Genomic DNA, 24,025 nt, shown 5'->3' with positions numbered 1-24,025 from the left:
GAAGGCCCGGGTGATTGAGTTCCACCAACGTCAACAGGATCAGATCTTCCGGATGATGGAGCAGTGGACCAACGAGGTGGAGATGCTGATTGCAACTGCCTCGATGTACGGGATGGGGACAGATGTAACAGAGCCGACTGGTGACCCACGTCCCTATGTCCTACCAGGACCGGGCACTGCGGCTGAGGGGCCCGGCCTAGTCTCGACCTATGCATCACCCCTGCCGTTACTCATGGGGCGCCTCAGTGTAAACTCGCCTGACCTGCTACCCCGTGCTACTGCAGAAGGATCTGATGTGCTGGATGCTGGAGGCCAGGAAGCTGCGGCAGCTGGCGGCAACCCGCCTGACGCAGATGCAAGTGATGGTGACTCCAGCGACTCTAGCTCTGGTGCTGAACCCGCCCTTGAAGGTGGGGAGGCAAGTGAGCGTCTCCGCTATGTGGGGGAACCGGTAGTTTATTACACCGCGGGTAATGGTGGGAATGGATACCGGGCGCCCATGTCACAGCAAGCCTGTCACTGCATGTTTGATATGCTGGTGGCAGAGGACCCAGCAGACACAGAAGAGTCACAGTAAGGGCAGCGGAGCACCGTTGTCACCGTCCCCGTTGGGACCAGAAGAGTGTGTTGAAAGCACGGTGTTTAAAAGTTGTGCAAGTTTTGAAAATGAAAATGAGTGATCAACCGAAGTTCACCTGATTGTCTGCTACTGTGATTTGAAACCGGTCGTTGCTGGCACCGTTGTCCCCGTGGGGACCGTTTTAAGTTGCGTAAGGGACTCCTTACGGACAAGCCCGTGAACTTGCAGGGCAACCACAAACTAGTGGGATGTAAATAATGTTGTTGTTGCAGCTTCCACCGTTGCCGCCTCTGGAGAGGCAGATTGGAGGGAGGGCCCGCAGTGGAGCAGGCTGGGGCCCAGCCACCACCTGAACCGGTGGTTACCCTCTGGGGTTTCCAGGGGCTCCCCATGGACGTGGGTCCCCTGGAAAGGACAGATCCCGCTCGGGTAACTTGGTGCAGAACTGGGGTCAAAGGGTGCTGCCTGTTTTCTTAGGGGCAGCATCAGGACCAGGTTACTTGTGTGGGTGAGAGCGGAAGCCGTAACCGTTAACCGTTTGAAACAGTTTGCAACGTTTAAGAAAAGTGCCTACCCTTGTGGGATGATGGTACTATACTTGTATGTGTTTTTATCTTTTTACAGTTTAAAAGAAAAATAAAACCGGTGTTGGACGGGCAGCCCGCGGACGGTCTGCATTTTGCTAAGGGGGAATGTGACGCCCTGGACAAGCCAGGGGTCACAGGTAATGACATCACCACACCCTACACCCCGGTTAGGCACATCAAAGCTAGACCCAAAAATCCTTGTTGCCTTCCTCCAGGGGCTTATGTTCACACCAGGGGGTGGGCCAGGCGGTTGGCCCCGCCCACCGAGGAGATCACAGTCCTGGAGGCGGGAAAAGAGACCAGTTTAGTGTTGGATGGGAGAGTGTGAGGAGGAAAGTGGTACTAGAGTAACTAACTGAGAGCGTCCGGGTGTGTGCCCCGGACAGAGACAGCAAGGTTAGCAGACGGCGGTGACCGTCTGCAGGAGTGGCCTATTGGAGTTGCCGTAAGGACCGTGGACGGGTGGTGACCCGGCGGTACCGGACCGGTACACAAGGAGAAGCCAGCACCATTGGCAGGGGCCTTTCAGATCCCGGCAAGTCTAGGAGTCGCCGTAAATTTGCCAAATCCGTCAGTGAAGGGGACCTCCGGGTTTCCAAACAACTAAGTCCCGATTTGAAGGCAACCGTCCAACCGTATGAGAGAGACACCGCCACCGCCAAGGCACCAGTTTCTCAGGGCCAGCGCCTGCGGGCAAAGAGGGGCTCCTCCGGCCCATATCCAAGTCGGGGAGCGGGTTACCGGTGGGAACCCATCGCAACCAACAGAAATACTAGGTGCAGGGAAAGAGACAGTCACCGTCAACGACCGGGGAAAAGCAACAGCAGCCGTCCGTGGGAACAGTCTTTCCAGCCGTGTGTTTTACCGAGGACTGTGTCATCGTCTCAGGCTGAGTGAGTACTACCGTGCCGTGCGGCACAGCGCTGCCCCCGCGACCCTGCACCTCACCAGGCCCCGCAACCCACCTGCCATCATCCCCTACCCCATCACTGGGCCCCGGGACAACCAACCCCCTACCCACGGAGGGGAGAAATAACAACTTAGCTGCTCCCTGTCACCGCTCCCGGGATCCCCGTCCAGAGCAGCGGTGGTGTCCACACAATCACCACAACCGTGGGTGGCGTCACGGACAATCTCTCCCCAAAACCAAAACCATTCCCCTTTTCACTCACGGGCGAGGAGCGCCGCTCGAGTCCCCGGGATCCGGCCCATCGCTCGAGCCACCGAGCAGCAGCGGCCGCAGCAGCCGGACCCGAGCAGTGGGAGAGCGCAGCGTCCCCTCCTCCGCCCGCGACATAATGCCCTGCACATTAAGTATGTTCCATAGCTTATCAGGAGAACTATACTACTTTTCTAATTGGAGGTATCTGCTAATATTCTTATTATTACACCTACTACATATTGGGGATGGGACTTCTCTTTCAATTCGGTGTTTAGCTGCTGATTGTGTGTTTTATGTACCCTTTTATTTGGACCCTTCAGTCTTGTCAATTGAGCCACACGTGGCACTGCTATTAGTAGTCTTTTATAAATGAAGCCTTTGCAGAACTGTATCCGGCAATAGTTTTGTTTCAGGTTACTCAATCCCTCAAGGCAAAATTGTTAAGGAACTTATGGTAAAGATTGAAAAAGGAGGTGTTTTTGTTTTTTGAAGACTAAAGGTGTCAATGAAAATGTAGATAAAATTGCCTTGCACTCCTAATTTTGTCAGGTCCGGCCTTTTTATATTATGCGTGTATGGGCATCATAACTCTTCACATCAAAGCAAGATTGGGCAGAATGAATTTCCATGCTTCATCCTGTGTTCGCAAGGAAATTTTAATCTGGAGACAAAGGTGTCTGAGAGCAAGTTAATATCCTTTCCCCTGTGAAAACGATTGCATGGCCGGACTGAGCTTGGTGTGGGCCAGCAGGAATGACTGTTGGCTGAGCAAGTTGATCATTTTTGAGGGTGTATAGGGGTTTCAGCTCTTCAGTCAAGTGCTGCCTGTCTGACTGGCTCTACGAGACCGGAAGAGCTGATTTTCCAGCCCCAAGTCTTCTGATCCCGAAGCCAATCTGTAATCTCAGCAGTCAGATAATTGGCGTTCATGGCTTTGTCTCTTCTGGTCCAGCAGTGGTGTATGGTTAGAGAAGATAGCGCTAGAGAGGAGAGCTAAATAAAGACCTATCACGAGGTCAAAAGTTGACCATCTTTGAGGGTGTATAGGGGTTTCAACTCTTCGGTCAACTGCTGCCTGTCTGACTGGCTCTACCAGACCGGAAAAGCTGATATTGTAGCCCCAAATTATCTTATTCCGAAGCCAATCTGTAATCTCAGCAGTCAGATAATTGGCGTTCATGGCTTCATCTCTTCTGGTCCAGCGGTGATGGATGGTTAGAGAAGACCGGGCGGGAGAGGAGAGCTTAATAAAGAAGACCTATCACCAGGTCAAAAGTGGACAGTTTTTGCTCTTATTTTATTCCCCTGTGTGGGGAAGATGAACTAATAGGCTTTCTAGAAAGCCCATTTTCAGTCCAGTGCTTGGACTGTATTTTTTCTTAAATCTGTCATAGTTCCAAAGATATGGATCCTTTTATGTAGTACACCAAATATGTTAATATCTATGAGCTTTACCTTGGTGACCATTCTCACAGGAATTTCTGGGGCAAGGGTCTTGCTAGGTACGGGGAAGTACCAAGCACATGGCGAAAGGGAGATGGTGACCTCTGACCGAAGCTACTGCTGGTCCCTGGGGTCGGGTCCCTCACCACTCTATATAGGTGCTGCACCTATGTGCCGAGCCGTATACCTGACCCTAGGTATCCATAGTGCTGGGCCTTAAATAGGGAACGGATAAGATGAGCTCTTCGTTAACCCCTCTAATCAACTATAAAAGACACAAGGAAGACACAATGGGGAAAAACATGAAATATTTATGATTTTAGATGACTCAGGTAGAAGTTAAGCAGAGTTTTAAGCAACGAAACCACAGATGAGTACAAACCACCTGCTTGCAAACTCGGCTTGAAGGAACTGAAAATATCACCAGCATCAGTCCAAGGGAAGGAAGGGGTATTTAAGCACCAAAATAATGCTGATCAGCAGCTGGGTGGCAGACAAGCTCCTGTTTGGTCCAAAGGGGAGAGTGATGAATGCAGCAGGAAAGCTACCTATAGCAATGAATACTGACAGCAGGAACAATGGAAAGTCAGGAAGCATTTAGTTCAGCCAAACACTGTGACCTTCTATGGCCAGAAACTACATGACTGTGTTACCCGTGACACACTCTTGACAGCTAGTCTTTGGGCATTACTCCTTGTGAGGACCACCCTTGAAGACCATAAAAATCTGCATTTGGGGCACACAAAAGGGCTCTAATCTGTAGGTCGATACTGTGTATTTTTAAAAAGAGAAAAACTGAATACTCAAAGAACTTGTAGGAATTAAATAAAAGAAAAAACTGACTTCTGCTGTGGCCTAAATCTCATGATGGGACTTGTCAGATTTGAGTCCTACTCTGAGGTCTCCTCTTAGTTTGGCTGTAGAGTCATATTCAGTTTGTTTTTAACTATAAGTACATGGCTGTCAAGCATGTTGTCTAATTTTGCATTTTTGTTTTGCTTTTCTCACTTTTAGTCGCTTTCTGGGGGGACATTGCTTTAGATGAAGAAGATTTGGCCAACTTGAAAATAGATCTACATGAAAGCTCAAGAAACAGAACACGCACTTCAGGTCAGTTGTCATAAATGTGGGATTTTCCTGTGCAACCTCAAGGTTTATTCCTTTTCTATTTTTTTTTATTTTTTATAGATAATTATCTAGTGTATCTAATCTGCAAAAAAAAAATGTATATATGTTTAAGACAAAATATATATATATATATATATATATATATATATATATATATATATATATATATATATATATATACTATATACACATACCGTATTTTCGGGTTGTAAGACTCTCTTTTCCTCCCAAAAATTTTGGAGGAAAATGAGGAGTGTGTTTTAAAATCTGAATGTAACTTATTGAGAGGTGGAGAATGGGCGCTGTGCAGACTGCGGTGGGCGGTGCGGTGGCTGAGATGCTCTGTCGACGGTGTGGGGCTTTGCTGGCTGTGGTGGGCGCTGTGTGTAGCAAGGCAGTGCGGGGGTGAGATGCTCTGTCGGTGATGCGATCTTCAAATAATGCCGCCAGGAGTCGGCGCGTGCGCAGATGGAGCTCTCGGATTGTCATTGAGTCGGATTGTCATTGAGTCGGATTGTCGGGCGGCATTATTTGAAGATCGCACCACCGACAGAGCATCTCACCCCCGAACGGCCCGATCCACCACTGCTGTCGACCCCACCCCTACGGTAAGACACCACCGGAGTATAAGATAGCCCCCTTTTTTTTTGCTTTTTTTTATCTCTTTTTGGGGTGCGTCTTATAATCCAGTGCGTCTTATAAAACAAAAAATACGTTAATTTTTTTTTTCCTACCTATATTGTCTGAGACAAGAGGCAATTTTAATGTTCTAAATACTTCACCGTCCAATGGCATCTGCGTTTAATGCCTAGAGCGACTATGGTGGGGCTCTTTCATGTTGATTGTTGGCGAGGAACCATGTAAATGCAGCCATGGTATTTTGGCAAAAAAGGAATTGAGAATGCGGGAGACATGGCGTCTTATCATTGGCATATGACCCGTGCTGTGGCTCTCCCAATCAGAAGTGCCCTATAACTTTTGTTTCTCTCAACGTGGGGACTTTTCATGTACCCTAGTGTCCTTTCTTTGCATGGGATGTAAGTGCATTACAACTCATTTTTCCTTGAGTGTATAGAACTCAGTTACAATACCAGGTTGGGAAATCGTCTCCATCATGAGCAAATATCGTCATGCCGTGGTGGGTGTAACTTTTTTTTATTTTCTTTAAATTAATCTAATCCATATTTTGACAGCCTGGAATGGTGTGGCCATTACATAGACGACCTCCTCCTTACGTGAAGGGGTCATCTGTGTAATATCATACCATTCCCGGACTATATTAACAATAATAATAACTATAATTTTCCCTTAACCGCCCACAATGACAAAGTTTCCGTTCATTTTCTAGATCTTAATCTGACAGCAATAGGGAGTGAAATTAAATCCCCTTTTTTTTTTTTTTCTTTTTAACCAATATCTGTGAACACGACACCACATATATTTCATGTCATTATATATGTATATTTAAAGGACAGAGAAGAGCTGGATGTAACTGCACAGGTTTGTTCTTTATTCATGTCTATAATTCCACAGCACCTTACAGATGGTCATCACTAACATGGTTAAAAGAATAATGCTTATTATGTATGTGAGGTTTTTTTTTATGTGGGTTCCCCCCCCCATCTTGATCTGTATTAAAAATCAATTTTGCAATTTTATTTGGTTAAGGTCCCATTCGATATTGTGGTAAACTCTTCCCTTTTTCTGTCATTAAAAGTTGCAATTTTCACACTGGCTACTGTGGCTATACTAAACTCCTACTTCCTTTTTTGTAAAATTCACTTGAACATTAGCAGCAATAGACTGACTGACTCAGACCCTATCGTTTGCATTGAAGCTTCTAGTGAGCGTGTGCAAAAGTCATAGTGGAGGCACTGTATGTAGAGGTGCTACACTGTAACATGACTGTGATTATAATATGTGACTTCTGAAAAGTCTTTATAAAAGAATAGGAATTGGGTTTAAAATAGCTGCAATAGCCAGTGTGAAAATTGTAAGATTTCTAAATAAATACATAAAAAAAAAAAACAACCTATTGCTAGCTATCATTATCACTATTCGCTACTCGCACAAAGAGTACAGCTTTCGGGTTACTCGCTACTTAGTCAGTATTTCCCATTGACTTACATTGTGCCCACTACTCGTAACGAATATGCGAGTAGCGGACAGTACTCGCTAACAGCATAGCGAGTACGAATAGTCAACTACTCGCCCAACACTAATCTGAGTGTCATCAGCGTATATGTGGTATTGGAAGCCATGGAACTTTGAGGTGTTCCAGGCCAAAGGTATAGATTGAGAAGAGTAGGGGTCCCAAGACAGATTCTTGAGAGACTCAACAGAGGATGAAATGAGAAGGTAGTGTAGGAATGGTAGATACATACATACATACATACATACATAATATACATAATATACATACATACATACATACATACATAATATACATACATACATACATACATACATAATATACATAATATACATACATACATACATACATAATATACATATGAAGTATGAGGAGATCCAGGAGAGGGGTAAGGTCTGTGATACCAAGGGAAGGATCTGGAAGAAGTGGTTGACTGTGTCAAAGGCAGAGGACAGGTCTAAAAGGAGTATAGAAAAATTTGTGTTAGCTTTTATGGTAAGTCTTGAGTGATTTTTGTTAGGGCAGTTTCAGTGGAATGGTGGGGGGCAGACACCGAATTGAAGATTGGAGGAAAGTACAATGTGGATGTGCTTTTCGAGGAGTTTGGAGGTGTACAGGAGTTGCGATATGTGCCAAAAGCTGGATGAGGTCAGGTCAAGGGATGGTTTCTTTAGGATACATGTAATACTGGCATGTTTAAAAGCAGATGGGAAGGTACCAGAAATTGATAGGTTGAAGAGATAGTGAGGATGACAGGGATGTGAAGGTGAGTAATGGTGGTCAGAAAGGTGAGATTAGATGGGTAGCAGAGGCAGGGGAAGATGTGATCTAATGTATGTCCGTCTGTGTGGGTGGCTGTTGAGGACCACTGAATGAGACCAAAGAATTAAGAAAGTGACAGGAGTTTAGAGGCTGACCATTGGCATGTGTCAGTGGGGATGTTGAAGTCACCATGATGTTGGTTAGAATGTCAAAAAAGCTAAAGTGTAGAAGCCAGGTGAAGAATTGGTCAATAAAGGCAGTGGTCGGACCCGTGGGTCAATGTAAGATGGTCACTTGGAGGTTGGAGGGAGAGTAGCTATGGACATAATGCATTTCAATAACAGGGAAGGTGAAGGGGGGATTTGGTTGAAGGTGCCAGTGTTAGAGAGGAGAAGACCCACTCCTCCACCATGTCTATTGCCAGGGAGAGAAATGTGGATGAAGTGAAAACCATGGTAACACAGCGCAGAAGGAAAGGCCATGTTTTGGTTAGGCCTAGGAAGGATAGATTGTGCGAGTTAAAACAGTCATGAATGACATTGAGCTTATTGCAGATGGAACGGGCGGTCCAAATCGCTCTTGAATGAGGGAGCGGTGGAGTGAGCATCAAGGGAATGGGTTTTATAGTTCAGATATTGCTGTACTTTACTTCTGGTGTGGGGTGATGGGAGGGAGAAATAATTAATGTCCATCTCTGGATGTCCAGGATTGGGAGATATGTCTCCAGCTGTGAAGAGAAGCAGAGTTCAAAATAAGTGGAAGAAGGAGAGTGCTCGGCTTGTTTTGTGCTTCTGTAAGAAATGTGAGATTGGGGAGCAGGTCAGCAGATGAGGTAAGGTGGGGTGGTAAGAGGGAAGATGAGATAAAAATTTTGTTTTTAGCGTGATGGAGTTTGGGGATAGCGAAGGTGAGTAAGGATTAGTGTATTATAACTGTTAAGGCATAAGTAAACATGATGAAAGTATTAGTGGGAAAGCAAAGTGGTAGAGACAATCGGCAAACAATCATAGACAATGTGGACGACAAAGAAACAAGACAAGAATCAACGCCTCCGGAATGTGGTGCAGGAGAAATATGTTATCAACTCCATGGATGACGAGATGAAAAAAAAATCTGTTTGGGAACAAATAAAGCCAGATCTGTCACTCGAAGTAAGGTTCCCCAAGTTACAGCTTACCTACGTTGGACACCTCATGAGTAGATCACTGAAGAAAGACATCATGGTTGGAAAAATGGAAGGAACAAGGCGAATAGAAAGGTCATCAACCTGATAGATTGGTATTATTGAGATAACAGCGGACAAGACCCTTGTGGACCTATCTAGGCTTGCATAAGATCGATCTTCGTACAGATAGTTCATCCATCAAGTCACCATGGCTCGAGATTGAGCTGAAGGTTGTTATATAGGGAGATATATATTAATTACAGTATATCACGAAAGTCAGTACACTCCTCACATTTTTGGAAATGTTTTATTTTCATGGGACAACACTAAAGATATGACACTTTGATTTATGCAATGTAAAGTAGTCAGTGTACAGCTTGTATAACAGTGTAAATTTGGTGTCCTCTATATAACTCCACACATGTCTAAACTGTTGGCATCAAAAGTGAGTACGCCCTTAAGTGAAAATAGCCAAATTGTGCCCAGTTAAGAATTTTACAGCTGGATTTTTTTTTCTTTTTTATTTTTTTTCGTAGTTTGTGATTAACCTTAATGGCCAAAAAGATAACATTGCACAATATCAAGCAACTTGTCACATTTGTGATGGTCTTTCCCTGACCTGGACAACCCTCGGTTTCCCACAACCCCTGTCCTGATTCTTGATTCTGTAATATCAGTGTTCTCGTCTACAGTTCGCAGTCTCTCCCTTCCTGTGATTTCTTCCTCACGTATAACCTGACTTTTCCTCTCTCCCCAAAACGCTATTTTATCTCATCCCTAGTATATGCCCCCTTCTCTCCCCCCCCCCCCCCCCCACACACACACACACGCTCATCCTGTTGTTCTCTTTAGTTTCCTGTTTTGATAAACTGTCATGGAGATGATTTTATACAGCCCGCAGACTTGTACACACACCTACACCCTGCCACAGCCGTGGTGAGGTCACCCTGTTCCGACCAAATCGGCATGGCATGATAGATCTATCTGAGCTGGTGGTAAGCCGTGGACATGGTTCTTCTCCGTACTGCTTTTATTCCCGGATGTTACAAGAACGTACCAATATTTAAGATGATAAAATGCTAAAAAAATATAGAATTTCCCTCCAATGTAAAACTTACGTAGTTCTGCACATGATGTAAGTGCAGTGATGATGCCCTACGGGACCTATGAGCATCACTTCCTACAGATGGTTTTTGTCAGCAACTACGTTACTTAATGTGAGTAATTATTATTACTGCCCTTTTATTAACTGGTTAGATTCAAAGATTTTTCCCACTAGTAATAAAGAACATGTCATAAATGTCTGGTCGGACAATCCCTCCAAACCCAAAATCACATTGTAGTTCTCTTGATGGTTTCAATAGCTTCCATAGGCTTTACAGGAGCAGGTCCAAATATATATGGTCATTAGAGATGAGCGAACCGGTCGCAGTTCGGCTCGAGGTCGGTTCGCCGAACGGGGGTCCCCTTCGAGTTCGGTTCGTCGAACGTTCGACGAACCGAACTCGAACGTATAGGCTATAATGGGAGGCAATCACAAACACATAAAAATGCATGATAAATGTACACAAACAGTTAAAAAAATTGTTTAAAAGAACAGAGAGTCCTCAGTGGTTGATACCTTTTAATAACTAAACACAAACAGTTAATAAACATTGCCATAACACTTACCGGTCCTCGCGATCCCTTCTGCACTCTGTCTCCTGCCGCTATTCGATCCGATGATCGCTGAATCCTCCCGGTGACCTGCACTGCCAGCAGAGAAGCAGGACCTATCGTGACGTCAAAATAGCCATGTGACCAGTCACGTGGCTATTATCTCATTGGCTACAGACTGGTCACATGACTATGACACGTCATGTAGGACCTGCGAGTGCATCTCTCCGGTACACGGTGCACATATGTGTATCGCCGTGTACCGGCGACATGCTCTAGCACACGGTCGACTCCCCGTTCCGTTAGGGACCGGCTGACACAGCCGGTCATTAACGGAGATCACCGTTGCCATAGCAACGCAGTTAGCGGTGACGTCACCGCTAACCGCGGCTCCGAGAGCACCGTTGCTATGGTAACGCGTCTGTCAGCGTTACCGCTAGCAGCCAGCACTGATCACTCACAGAGTGAAGGCTGCACGATTGTAGTGAGCATTGTAGTGAGGATGGAGGTTCCCCAGCCCCAAGTGATGCCCCTCACTACAATCGTCACTACTACTACACTAGAAAGAAAGCAGACAGAAGAGCAGGGTCGTGGAGGGCTGACAGGGGTAATAAAGATGGAGTCTCTAATGTGTCTGTGTATTTATTTCTATTAAAGTATTTTTTCTCTGTGTGGTGTCTTTTTTTTTAACCCTTTATTGGAGATTCTTAATGGCCGGGTCAAACGTGCCTGACATTAAGAATCTCTGGCTTAATACTGGCTGGTAAAACAAAGCCAGTATTAACTCATGATTACCCAACAAGCCACCCGGCTCCAGGGCTGTTGGAAGAGTTGGATACAGCGCCAGATGATGGCGCTTCTATGAGAGCGCCATTTTCTGGGACGGCTGCGGACTGAAATCCGCAGCAGAGGCGCCCACAAACCTCGGGCTAACCTGTGCTGCGGATTCCAGTCCCCAGCTGCCTAGTTGTACCCGGCTGGACACAAAAATAGGGCGAAGCCCACGTCATTTGTTTTTTAATTATTTCATGAAATAAGAGAAATAATTAAAAAAAACGGGCTTCCCTATATTTTTGGTTCCCAGCCGGGTACAAATAGGCAACTGGGGGTTGGAGGCAGCCCGTGGCTGCCTGCTGTACCTGGCTAGCATACAAAAATATGGCGAAGCCCACGTCATTTTTTTGGTGGGCAAAAAACTTCTGCATACAGTCCTGGATGGAGTATGCTGAGCCTTGTAGTTCTGCAGCTGCTGTCTGCTCTTCTCCATACAGACAGACAGCAGCTGCAGAACTACAAGGCTCAGCATACTCCATCCAGGACTGTATGCAGACGTTTTTTGCCCCCTGAAAAAATTATGTGGGCTTCGCCATATTTTTGTATGCTAGCCAGGTACAGCAGGCAGGTACGGCTGCCCCCAACCCCCAGTTGCCTATTTGTACCCGGCTGGGAACCAAAAATAAAGGGAAGCCCTTTTTATATTATTTCATGAATTTCATGAAATAATTAGAAAACAAATGACGTAGGCTTTGCCCCATTTTTGTGTCCAGCCAGGTACAACTAGGCAGCTGGGGATTGGAATCCGCACCACCGGTTGGCCTGAGCTTTCTGGGCCCCACTGCTGCGAATTGCAGTCTGCAGCCGCCTCAGAAAATGGCATTTTCATAGAAGCGCCATCTTCTGGCGCTGTATCCAACTCTTCCAGCACCTGCCTGCTATACCTGGCTAGCATACAAAAATATGGCGAAGCTCACGTCCTTTTTTTGTAGTTTTTTGGCAAAAAAAATAAAAAATGCTTCCCTGGATTTTCCATTGCCAGTGAAGGTAACACCAAGCAGTGGGGGTTAGGAGCCAGTAGCTGCTTGGATTACCCTTAGCTAGCAATACAAAAAATGCAGCGGGAGCCCATATATATTTTTTTTAATTATTTATTTAAATAACTAAAAATAAAATGGGCTTCCCTGTATTTTGATTGCTAGACATCACAGTGCTGTAAAAATAAATCTTTAAAAAAATGACGTAGCGCTCCGCGGTATTTTTGATTCTCAGCAGATAAAGCAGACAGCTATGGGTTGCCACCCCCATCTGCCTGCCGTTACCTTGGTTGGCAATCAAAATACAGGGAAGCCCATTAATTTTTTCTATTTAAAAAATAGTTAAAAAAAAAATGACGTTGGGTCCCCCCATTTTTGATAGCCAGCTAGGGTAAAGCAGACGGCTGTAGCCTGAAAACCACAGCTGGCAGCTTTACCGTGGTTGGGGATCCAATGTGGAGGTCCCCTCAGGCTCTTTTTTATAATTATTTTATAAATATTAATAATTACACAATAAAAGTAGGGTCCCCCCCAAATTGGATCACCAGCCAAGGTAAAGCGGACAGCTGTGGTCTGGTATTCTCAGGGTGGGAAGGTCCATAGTTATTGGGCCTTCACAGCCTAAAAATAGCAGGCCGCAGGCACCCCAGACGTGGCGCATCCACTAGATGCGCCAATCCTGGCGCTTCACCCCAGCTCATCCCGTGCCCTGGTGCAGTGGCAAACGGGGTAATAAATCGGGTTGATACTAGCTGTAAAGTCACCTGAGATCAAGCCCAGCAGTTTGTGATGTCATGGCGTCTATTAGATACCCAACATCATAAACTGTCAGTACTAACAAAAACAAAAAATTGACAAAAGAAATTTATTTGAAAAAACAGTCCCCAAAACATTTCCTCTTTCACCAATTTATTGTAAGAAAAAAAATAAAGGGGTCCCACGACGACTCTGGACCGTCTAAATATGGGGGGGAGACACTCAGGGAACGTATCCCCCATTTTCTAGGAGTGCGGACCCTTCATGTGAGGAGTGTGGGTGCAATGAATCTGCACTCACTCTCCCCGGGTCCACAGCAGCAGAGTCCATGTCGTAATGGTTGCTACCAAAGCTGCAATGCCCTGCTCATGAGGTAAGGGCATGCCTAATCAGGAGAACTACTGTAGAGGAAGCTCTGCTCACTGGTATATAGGTGCTCAGAGGTAATAATAGATAAAATTAGTGAGTAACCTCGGCACTCTATATCTCCCAGACTAAGTCAGTAAGTCACAATGGATAGTAATGCAAAATCACTCTTTATTGGTCCGTATTAAGAAATTTTTTTTTTCATAAGCATATATGTTTTTGTCCAAAACAAGTTACAAATGACGTTTCGGCCTGAGCCTTCGTCAGATTGGACTTATCTGCATGTAATCATGAAAAATGACAATAATCAGTATCACATAAGAGTGAGAGAACAATAACATAAACTCGAACAATGTAGAGGTACAATTGGGATGCAGCAAAAAAATTGCAACACAGCAAGAAATGAAACACATGATACAAATGTCATAATACAGTACAAGGACAATATAGTAATGACAAATATGGGGTCAGAGTAGGCTTAGACAGCTCTGGTACGAAAGAGATGTCAATCATAAAGTAACATGTGCAGTAGGTGTAGAGCTACAGTATGCATGGCAGAGCTAATGGGTAGACTGACCATAGAAAAAGAACGGAGAAAAAGTGGAGCATAAGAGGAGAAAAAGTGGAGAAAAAGTGGAGAAAAAGTGGAGCATAAGAGGAGAAAGTGGAGAAAAAGTGGAGAAAAAGTGGAGAAAAAGTGGAGCATAAGAGGAGAAAAAGTGGAGAAAAAGTGGAGAAAAAGTGGAGCATAAGTGGAGAAAAAGTGGAGAAAAAGTGGAGCATAAGAGGAGAAAAAGTGGAGAAAAAAGTGGAGAAAAAGTGGAGAAAAAGTGGAGAAAAAGTGGAGCATAAGAGGAGAAAAAGTGGAGCATAAGTGGAGAAAAAGTGGAGAAAAAGTGGAGCATAAGAGGAGAAAAACTGGAGAAAAAACTGGAGAAAAAACTGGAGAAAAAACTGGAGCATAAGAGGAGAAAAAGTGGAGCATAAGAGGAGAAAAAGTGGAGCATAAGAGGAGAAAAAGTGGAGAAAAAGTGGAGAAAAAGTGGAGCATAAGAGGAGAAAAAGTGGAGAAAAAGTGGAGAAAAAGTGGAGAAAAAGTGGAGAAAAAGTGGAGCATAAGAGGAGAAAAAGTGGAGCATAAGAGGAGAAAAAGTGGAGAAAAAGTGGAGAAAAAGTGGAGAAAAAGTGGAACACCCTTTGGTACCTTTCATGTGGCACTAAGGGGTGCTTAGCTTTGTATTTAGCCAAAAAAATGAAAAAAAAATGACGTAGGGTTCCCCCTAGTTTTGTAGCCAGCTAGGGTAAAGCAGACGGCTGCAGCCTGCAGACCACAGCTGGCAACCTCACCTTGGCTGGTAATCCAAAACTGAGGGCACCCCACGCTGTTATTTTAAATTAAATAAATAATTAAAAAAAAAAAAAACACGTAGGGGTCCCCCAAAATTGGATCACCAGCCAAGGTAAAGCAGACAGCTGGGGCCTGATATTCTCAGACTAGGGAGGTCCATGGTTATTGGAATCTCCCCAGCCTAAAAATAGCAGGCCGCAGCCGCCCCAGAAGTGGCGCATCCATTAGATGCGCCAATCCTGGTGCTTCGCCCCAGCTCATCCCGCGCCCTGGTGCGTTGGCAAACGGGGTAATATATGGGGTTAATACCAGGTGTGTAATGTCACCTGGCATCAAGCCCTGGGGTTGGTGAGGTCAGGCGTCTATCAGATACCCGACATCACCAACCCAGTCAGTAATAAAAAAAAATAGACGACAAACACATTTTTATTTGAAAAAACACTCCCCAAAACATTCCCTCTTTAACCAATTTATTAGATTGAAAAACAAATCCAGGTCTGGTGTAATCCAAGGGGTTGCCATGACGATCCACACTGTCCCAGTCAATGAAGAGCAGGATGTTCCCCATTGGCTGGGAGAGCAGTGCAGTGACCTGAGCTAACATCAATGGGTCAGCCCAGGTCACTGTAGGGCATGACAAGTGCTGCTGTCAGCGAGGTACATTACCTGCGCTGATCTCCAGCACACTGACAGCCCCTGTCACTGAGGTCAATGACCGGCGCCTTCACAGCAAGTATCGCGAGAGGTCCGTGACGTCACCGCTAGTCAGTCTCGGGTCGGAAGCGAGAGGTGATGTGACAAGCGGCGGCCATGGAGGACAGTGACAGCGCTGAGGTCGGGATGGCGGGACTTCATCACCGCAGGTAAGCCGAGCGGGGGGGGGGGGGGGATGTGTGTGTGTGTGTGTGTGTGTGTGTGTATGTATGTGTACATGCCGCAGGCAGGAGGGGGCGGAGTGAGCTTGAGCTGAGCGGGAAAGTGTGGGCTTCCTGCACGTAACTAAGATAAACATCGGGTTACTAACCAAAGCGCTTTGCTTGGATACCCGATGTTTATCTTGGTTACCAGCTTGTGGCAGGCTGCCAGCGATGGCTCCTGCACACTGTAGCTGTAAAAAGCCCTGCTTTTTGCTGCTAGAACCGTTCTCGAACATATCTAGAACTATCGAGCTTTTAGCAAAAAGCTCGAGTTCTAGTTCGATCTCGAACAGCCCAAAAATCACTCGAACCTAGAACTGGAGAACCACGAACCGCGCTCAACTCTAATGGTCATTCATTCACAAAGTGCGTGAACAAGTTTTATGTCTGCTTTAGTACATGATCACACCAGTTACAAAAAAAAAATTCCAACTTGTAATATCGGCAGCAGTAGCCAGAGCTGAGCCTTTCATTGCTGGTGTGGATGGGCAATTCTAATGCTGTTGATATAGTAAGTTATCCACAAATTCATAGGATAGAGTGCAACTTGCAGGTCTAAAGGGGGCTTTACACGCTACGATATCGTTAATGTTTGGACGTCGGGGTCAAGTTGTTAGTGACGCACATCCGGCGTCATTAATGATATCGCAGCGTGTGACACTGACCAGCGACCTTAAGCGACCTCAAAAATGGTGAAAATCGTTCACCATGGAGAGGTCGTCCCAAACTCAAAAATCGGTAAGGGTTGTTTATCCAGGTGGTTCATCGCTCATGCGGCAGCACACATCGCCATGTGTGACACCGCAGGAGCGAGGAACGTCTCCTTACTTGCTGCCGGCCGCAATGCGGAAGGAAGGAGGTGGACGGGATGTTATGTCCTGCTCATCTCCGCCCCTCCGCTTTGATTGGCCGGCCGCTTAGTGACGTTGCGGTGACGTCGCTGTGATGCCGCACGTCCCTCCCCTTGAAGGAGGGATTGTTCGGCAGTCACAGCGACACCGCCTACCAGGTAAGTATGTGTGACGCTGCCGTAGCGATAATGTTCGCTACGGCAGCGATCACAAACAATCGCATGCGCGACGGGGGCGGGTACTTACACGCTCGCTGTCGCTACATATTGCTAGCGATATCGCTACCGTGTAAAGCCCCCTTAACTGTTCGGACCCACAGTCATCTGAGAACTGGGCTAATGAACCAGGCTGCTAAATGGAGCAGACTTGTGTATGGATGACCCCCATTTTATTCATCCATGGGACTGCTGGAAATGGCCAAGTGCTCCTCTCAACATTTTTTTTCGATAGTCAAATAGATGGATGTTGACCTTGTGCCCCTTCCTTGTGCCTGCAGAGACTGGTTTCCGTGCGCCCCGTCCAAGACGGGGCTGCACAGACTGGTTCCCGTGCGCCCCGTCCAAGACGGGGCTGCACAGACTGGTTCCCGTGCGCCCCGTCCAAGACGGGGCTGCACAGACTGGTTCCCGTGCGCCCCGTCCAAGACGGGGCTGCACAGACTGGTTCCCGTGCGCCCCGTCCAAGACGGGGCTGCACAGACTGGTTCCCGTGCGCCCCGTCTGGTTCCTTTTCCAGAGCCTCATCTTTGGGATTAATGGAGGTCCCAGCAGTTGGTCTCCAGCGATCACCATTATCCACTTACCTATGGCTTGGGGATATCTTACCATCTTGTGAATGATCCGTCAACACCAATATTATTAATTCTTCTACTGTACTGTTCGAAATCGGGGAAATAAGTAGAATGCTAATAGGAAATACAGACAGTACCAAAAATTTGCCTTAAATGAAAGTTGCATTCTTACAAGGTAGCTGAAATCCCATTTATGTAGAAATCAGTCTTGTGTGAATATAGCCATACTTAGATATACCTTGAAAAATGTTTCTAGTGGGAAAACCCTTGTAAAATCCACTGTACAAATATGTTCATCAGTGTTGCACTGTAAATTTCAGATTTGCCAACAATCTTGAATTTTGCCAGGAGAAGCCAAGCAACCGAGTAGGGTTTGTACAGTCTCTATCAAGATGTTGGGCATTCCTTTTGAGTTTTTTTTTTTTTTGTTTTTTTTTTTGTTTTTTTTTTTTTGGGGGAGCCTTAGGACATGGCCTAAATGTTCTGACCTGGCCATTGAAATGTTTGTAAATTATGATATTTAAAGGGGGCTCATAGTAAACCTTAAAATAGGCCCCTTTATAGTGTTGGGTTTTTCCATCCAGGAGAGAAGAGTCTGATGTTTGGAGTCCAAGAAAAAAAGAATAGACAGCGAGCTCCCCTCCAGTTATATGGTGTGTTCATCGGAGCATGGAGCCCCCACTGACCAAGGAGCTTTCTATTTTGCTGTAGATGAGGATTTTCGACTTTTGATTTAGGGGACGTCACCTCTTGCTGATACGTATACGTGTGTATGTGTATATGTATGTGTATATGTATGTATACGTGTGTGTGTGTGTGTGTGTATATGTATATGTATGTATATGTATGTATATATATGTGTATGTATGTATATATATATATATATATATATATATATATATATAATATTAATCTCTACATGTAATCCGAATATAAATGTAAAGTCTCGCAGATGTTAATCCTACACTCGCCCTACTCAAACCACATTCCTTTTTTTTACGGCTGGCTTTCCTCCCTTTTTCTTGCCCCTACTCTTCCAATCATCCTGTCCTTCCTTCATGTATGTTCAGATTTACTTAATAGTTTGGGTACAAATTCCTCTCCAACAAGTACTTGCTATGTGGTTCCTTTTCCCCACATTTTCCTTTCAACAGATTTTACCAGACATTAATAATGCTGGTCTGAATTATGACTCTACCTCATTCGGCCTTAGTCTTCCATCCCACACACCTTCTTATTATGCTTACAGCACTCAGGCTCTGAGTATATCGCCTTGATTTATGGTGGCCTTTTAAAGTAGCACTTCTTAGAAATGGAAAAGGAAGCACTAAAAGGGATCGTCTCACGAAGACAAGTCCACGTAATTGGCAGCTGTCGCCGTGTCCAGCTGATCACTGCAGGTTGGTCAGCTGTAGCCTACATAAGCAAGGATGGTTGACCTTGGGAAGATCAACATCCAACACCGCGGAGACACCATCACGTGTTTCTCAATGCAGTGATTATAGAGCAATGCCCCCTGGGAAATATTCAAAACAAGAAAGCCTGCGGAGACACCATCACATGTTTCTCAACGCTGGCAGGAAACTAGCCAGGTCTTTCACCGGGAAGGAGGTCAGCTGTTGCCCACAGTGATCAAAATGAGAGACCAAGTACTTTCAGCAGGATCGGACAACCATTTAATGTGTTTGGGGCCTCAACTGCCAAGGCTCGGACTTGCCCACCGGGAAGCTGGTAAATTCCCTGGTAGGCCTCTAAACCAACAAGTTGGTCTTTCAGTTTGAAAGCTTTCCATATTGCTGCTAAGCTTTGCACTCATAAGCTGTGTTAATGAACACTAGTCTTTTATACTAGTCTGGGCAGCAGGGCCATCTCCTTCTGCCATGGACCATGTGTCCACTTTTTAGAGGAAGGATGGCTGCATTAATGCTGCGATCAGCAGTTTCTTTGAGCAGGACAGCTGATTCATTGCCTTTTAGTATGTTCCACTGACAGGTTCTCATTCAGTTGACCCAACTGATCAGTAAGGCTGTGTTCAAATGCTCCTATTTTCCCAATATCCCATAAAAAAATGGATTCTACTGCGAATTTTAAGAGAAATATGCTCTGAATTTCAAGAGGCGCAGAACATCTCTACACAGATTTACTGTGTAGTCATGCTAATGTACCGCCCTGAGAGGGGCCCGGCCGCTTCTTCCGCTTGCTCGGGCCAAGCCGCTCGAGGTCCGGGCTCGGGTTGTCTGTGGCACGAGCGCCTCCGGACCGGGGGCCACGTCGCTCTTGTTAAAACGGGGAGGCGGTGTGGGGGGTTGGTGGTCGTGTAACAGGTCGTGACGCCACCCACGGGTCGTGGTGACGGGAGGCGCACCACCGCTGCGGCTGAAATGATGGCGGGCTCGTCCAGGATCTGTGTTGCGGCCGCAACCTCGTGGGTAGGGGCGGTGTGTCCCGGGGCCCGGTGGGGGACTGTAAGGGTTATTTGATGCTGTTGTCGGGGTGCAGGGCGCCGTGCCGCGGTGTAGTGTGTCGTGCTCGGATGGCACTGGTGTACTCACAATTACTTCACACTGAGTCACTGGTAAACCAAAGTTCGGGTCTGGTCGGTTCCCGCGGCCGGCTGCTGATGTCCCCCTGCGGGGTTGATGGTGGCCCCTTTTCCCGTGCACCTCTAGATGTTGTGTTTCGGCTCCCCCCTGCCTGAGCAGTGGTAGCCCGCTCCCTGGCGTTGAGCTGCCGGAGAAGCCCTCGGTTGCCCGCAGGCGCTGGCCCGTTGGGTGTTTGGCCCTTGGCGGTGGCGCTCACCCGGTCTCTGTGGGCTTTTGCCTTCTTTTGGGACTTTGCTGGCCGAACCTCAGGGGTTCATCCACAACCAATCAGTCAATTTGCCTATACTCAGTGGCTTCTAAGCTAGGACGGGGTCTGAGTACCCTCCTTTTGGTGCTCCGGTACACGTTTGACTCCCCGGTTCGGGACCGGCGGGCTCCAACCCAGGCCTGGTCCATACGTTTCCGCCGGTTGCTGTACCGGTACTCCTGCAGACGACCACCACCGTCTGCCTGCCTGACGTTCTCCAAGGGGCCCAGGCTCCTACCCAGGTCCCTGACAGCTGCTCCACTACCACTCACTGTCACTGTACAAACTAATCTGCTTGAACTTCCTGCCCCAGGAAAGTAGTCTCCTCGGTGGGCGTGTCTTTCCGCCTGACTCCGCCCACCTGGTGTGCTCTACTAGCCCTGTGGGAGGCATCAGGTCTCCCTTTCGGGTGACATGTGTGTGACCTCACAGGGGATGGGGGTGTGTGTGTTATGTGGTAGGTGTAATTACCTGTGACCCCTGGGGTCCAGGGCGTCACACTAATAAGTAACAGGAGGCTATATCCTTTTGGGAGCCCTCTAATGATATATATTTGCAGTTTGCACAACCCATAATACACCTGCCAGAGGGTCATTATGATGCCCATAAAGATTGTACATGTGTGTAATATGGATGGATGGATGGATGGTACAGTCTTGAAAAAGTGTGGCCGAGTCTTCAGAACTGTGTAAAAGCAGCATGCCTGTAGGAATGTGTGCGTAAAAATGTGCCTGCGTGTAAGCATTTACGTTTCAGTGTGTAAAAACCTGCAGTTGTCGATCTGCCTGGACAATGAAACCAGATACACAACTGCAGGTATTTACACACTGAAACAGAAAAGCTTACACGCAGGCACATTTTTACACACACATTCCTACAGGCATGCTGCTTTTACACAGTTCTGAAGACTCGGCCACACTTTTTCAAGACCGTACGTTTCTTGAAAAAGTGTGTAACTCACTATAAAGGCCGCTTTACACGCAACGACATCGCTAACGAGAGGTCGCTGGGGTCACTGAATTCGTGATGCACATCCGGCCTAGTTAGCGACGTCGTTGCGTGTGACACATGCGAGCGACCGCTAATTATCAAAAATACCACATCGTTGATCGTTCACACATCGTTCATTTTCCAAATATCGTTGCTCGTTCTGGACGCAGGTTGTTTGTCGTTCCTGAGGCAGCACACATCGCTACGTGTGACACCCCGGGAGTGACTAACAACAGCGTACCTGCGTCCTCCGGCAACGAGGTGGGAGTGACGTTCATGGGGCTGCTCTCCGGCCCTCCGCTTCTATTGGTTGCCTGCTGTGACGTCGCTGTGACGCCGCACAAACCGCCCCCTTAGAAAAGAGCTTGTTCGCCGCCCACAGCAACGTCGTTAGGCAGGTAAGTATGTGTGACACTTACCTGCGATATTATTCGCCACGAGCAGCGTTTTGCCTGTGACACAGAAACGACGGGGGCGGGTGCGATCGCCAACAATGTTGCAGCATGTAAAGCGCCCTTTACAATCGTAAGGTCAGGTTCTCATAGCGCGAATAACTAGCAGATTTGTTATTTTTATTTTTTTTTTTGCTACCCCATTTTGGTTGCAGAAGGTTCAAAGGATATTACAGTATCCATAATTATGGATGAAATTTTCCAAAATCGTAACTATGGATAAGATTTCACGAAATCTGATGCACATGCTACGGAGAAGATCCGTGGTGTAAATTGTCAGAGCTATAGATTAAAGATCTGTAGTATATAAATTTATGCTGAGGATGTTGACACAATTTTTGCCTCTTACAATTCAGAAGTGTAAATGTGCGACAAATTTAAAGCTGTTCGGTTACAAAATCCATTTTGTTTTTGCCACGGAGCATTTAGCAGATATTTTTACTGCTGGAGATCCACAGCAAAAAGTCATCGTCACCAAAAGATTCTCCCCTATACCTTTTTGTATATCAAAAGGAGAACCTGTGCACGACCCAATGAAGTGGGGAAAAAGTTCTCTGGTTTTTCCATGTAATAATATGGTGGGCCCTAAGAGTCACTTTTAATGATGGGTCCTAGGCATCTCATTCGGACAATTCAGCTGACTGCTATCTAATGTCTATGGTCAGCCTTACAAAACAAGGAGCCATCTATTATGTCTGCGTACCCTAATAGAGCATATGGACAGTGATTGTTTTCAGGAGATAGCCTTTTAACTATTTGCCAAAAGTGTATAGTGGAAGGCAACTGTCGCTCTATAGAGTGGGCTCAGGAGCTGAGCCTGCTCCATTCAGCAAAGATTGCGTCTCTCTTTGATTGCAACAGTTTAACCGCTTAGGGTACATTCACACTTGCGTTTTTTTCCTTCTGTCACAATCTGCCCTGTTGTAAGACAGCGAAATCCGTTAACGGATTCCGCTGTTTCCCATAGACTTCTATGGATGATGGATTGTGCCAAAAGGACCTGCGTTGCTTCCGCTTGGCGACGCTCCGTTGCTTCCGCCCAGCGGGAGGAACGCAGCATGTAACGTTTTTCGAGCAGCGGAATCCTCAGGATTTCACTGTGCATGCTCTCTCTGGCTCCCTGCACCTGTAACCAAGGTAAATATCGGGTAACCAAGCAAAGTGCTTTGCCTAGTTATACTCGATATTTACCCTGGCTACGTGTGCAGGGAGCACGACACTTCCCCGCTTGGCACCGCCCCCTCCCGCACTCCACTCCGCATGTATATACATACACATACACATACACACACACACACACACACACACACACTCACCTGTCCTCAGCGCCAAGGCCCTGCTCGGCTCCACCCACCCCGCACTCCGCCTCCGCAACATTCTCGGCGGCCGAGCGATCAGCTGATCACCCAACGGCCGGCTACTGTGAGCGATCAGCTGATCACCCGGCGGCCGGCTACTGTGAGCGATCAGCTGATCACCCGGCGACCGGCTGCTATGAGTGATCAGCTCATCATTCACAAAAGTCTGCTGCCGGTAAACTGTAAAAAGAAAAAAAAAAAAATCAAAACTGATTCCGTTGTTTTGCAGCATCCGTTGTGCCACTATATGCAACACATCCGTTGCATCCGTCACACAACGCAATGCAACGGATACCGTTCAACGTATTTGTGAAACTAGCCTTAGATGTAGCATTTAAGAGGTTAGAAACTTGGGGGGAGATAGGCAAATGACTTTTCTGATGACCATCCATTCCCACAACCCACCATGTTAGTAGTCCTGTGATGCAATGAATTTTCTTATTGAAGCCCCCTATGATGACTAAAAAATATAGCAATAGGGTGTCACAAGGTGTTTGGTTCTAAACTCAACGAGTGTCATGGCGGCATCAGACGCTGTTCACACTGCAGAGCTTGACACTCCACATTCTGCCTCCTTTGATGCTTCTGAGTTACATAGGCTCGGGCGTTAACCAGCTGTGTTCTCATTAGTGATGGGGGCTTGCACAGGAGTTAATTTCTGCTAGCCTGATGGCTCTCTTTAATCACATGTTGTGGGAGACCTATAAAATTCACTCCCTGCCTTTTTTTTAAGATGGAGCAGCCGATCTTCCCATGCTGACTATAGCTTTAGCTACACCTGTCTGTGGGATGTTGTATCCTAGTCCTGCTAATGATTGTATTGCTTTTTGCGTGGAGTTCTCTCAACTCGTTGTTTCCCTCCTGCTCTTATTTTCCCCCTTATCACTTGTTGTCTAATACC

General features: G+C 46.4%; 1 protein-coding gene across 1 annotated transcript in view; it reads left to right on the top strand.

The window, feature by feature from the left end:
* Window positions 1–24,025, top strand: part of BMP1 (bone morphogenetic protein 1) — a 161,456-nt gene that overhangs the window by 47,176 nt on the left and 90,255 nt on the right. The window contains exon 2 of the mRNA XM_075346448.1: window positions 4,787–4,882. Within this exon, the coding sequence (XP_075202563.1) occupies window positions 4,787–4,882 (96 nt within the window). The remainder of the gene's footprint in view (window positions 1–4,786; window positions 4,883–24,025) is intronic.

This window comes from Anomaloglossus baeobatrachus, chromosome 4 (genome assembly GCF_048569485.1).
Source record: "Anomaloglossus baeobatrachus isolate aAnoBae1 chromosome 4, aAnoBae1.hap1, whole genome shotgun sequence".
NCBI lineage: Eukaryota > Metazoa > Chordata > Amphibia > Anura > Aromobatidae > Anomaloglossus > Anomaloglossus baeobatrachus.
This window is presented reverse-complemented; position numbering and strand designations above follow the sequence as displayed.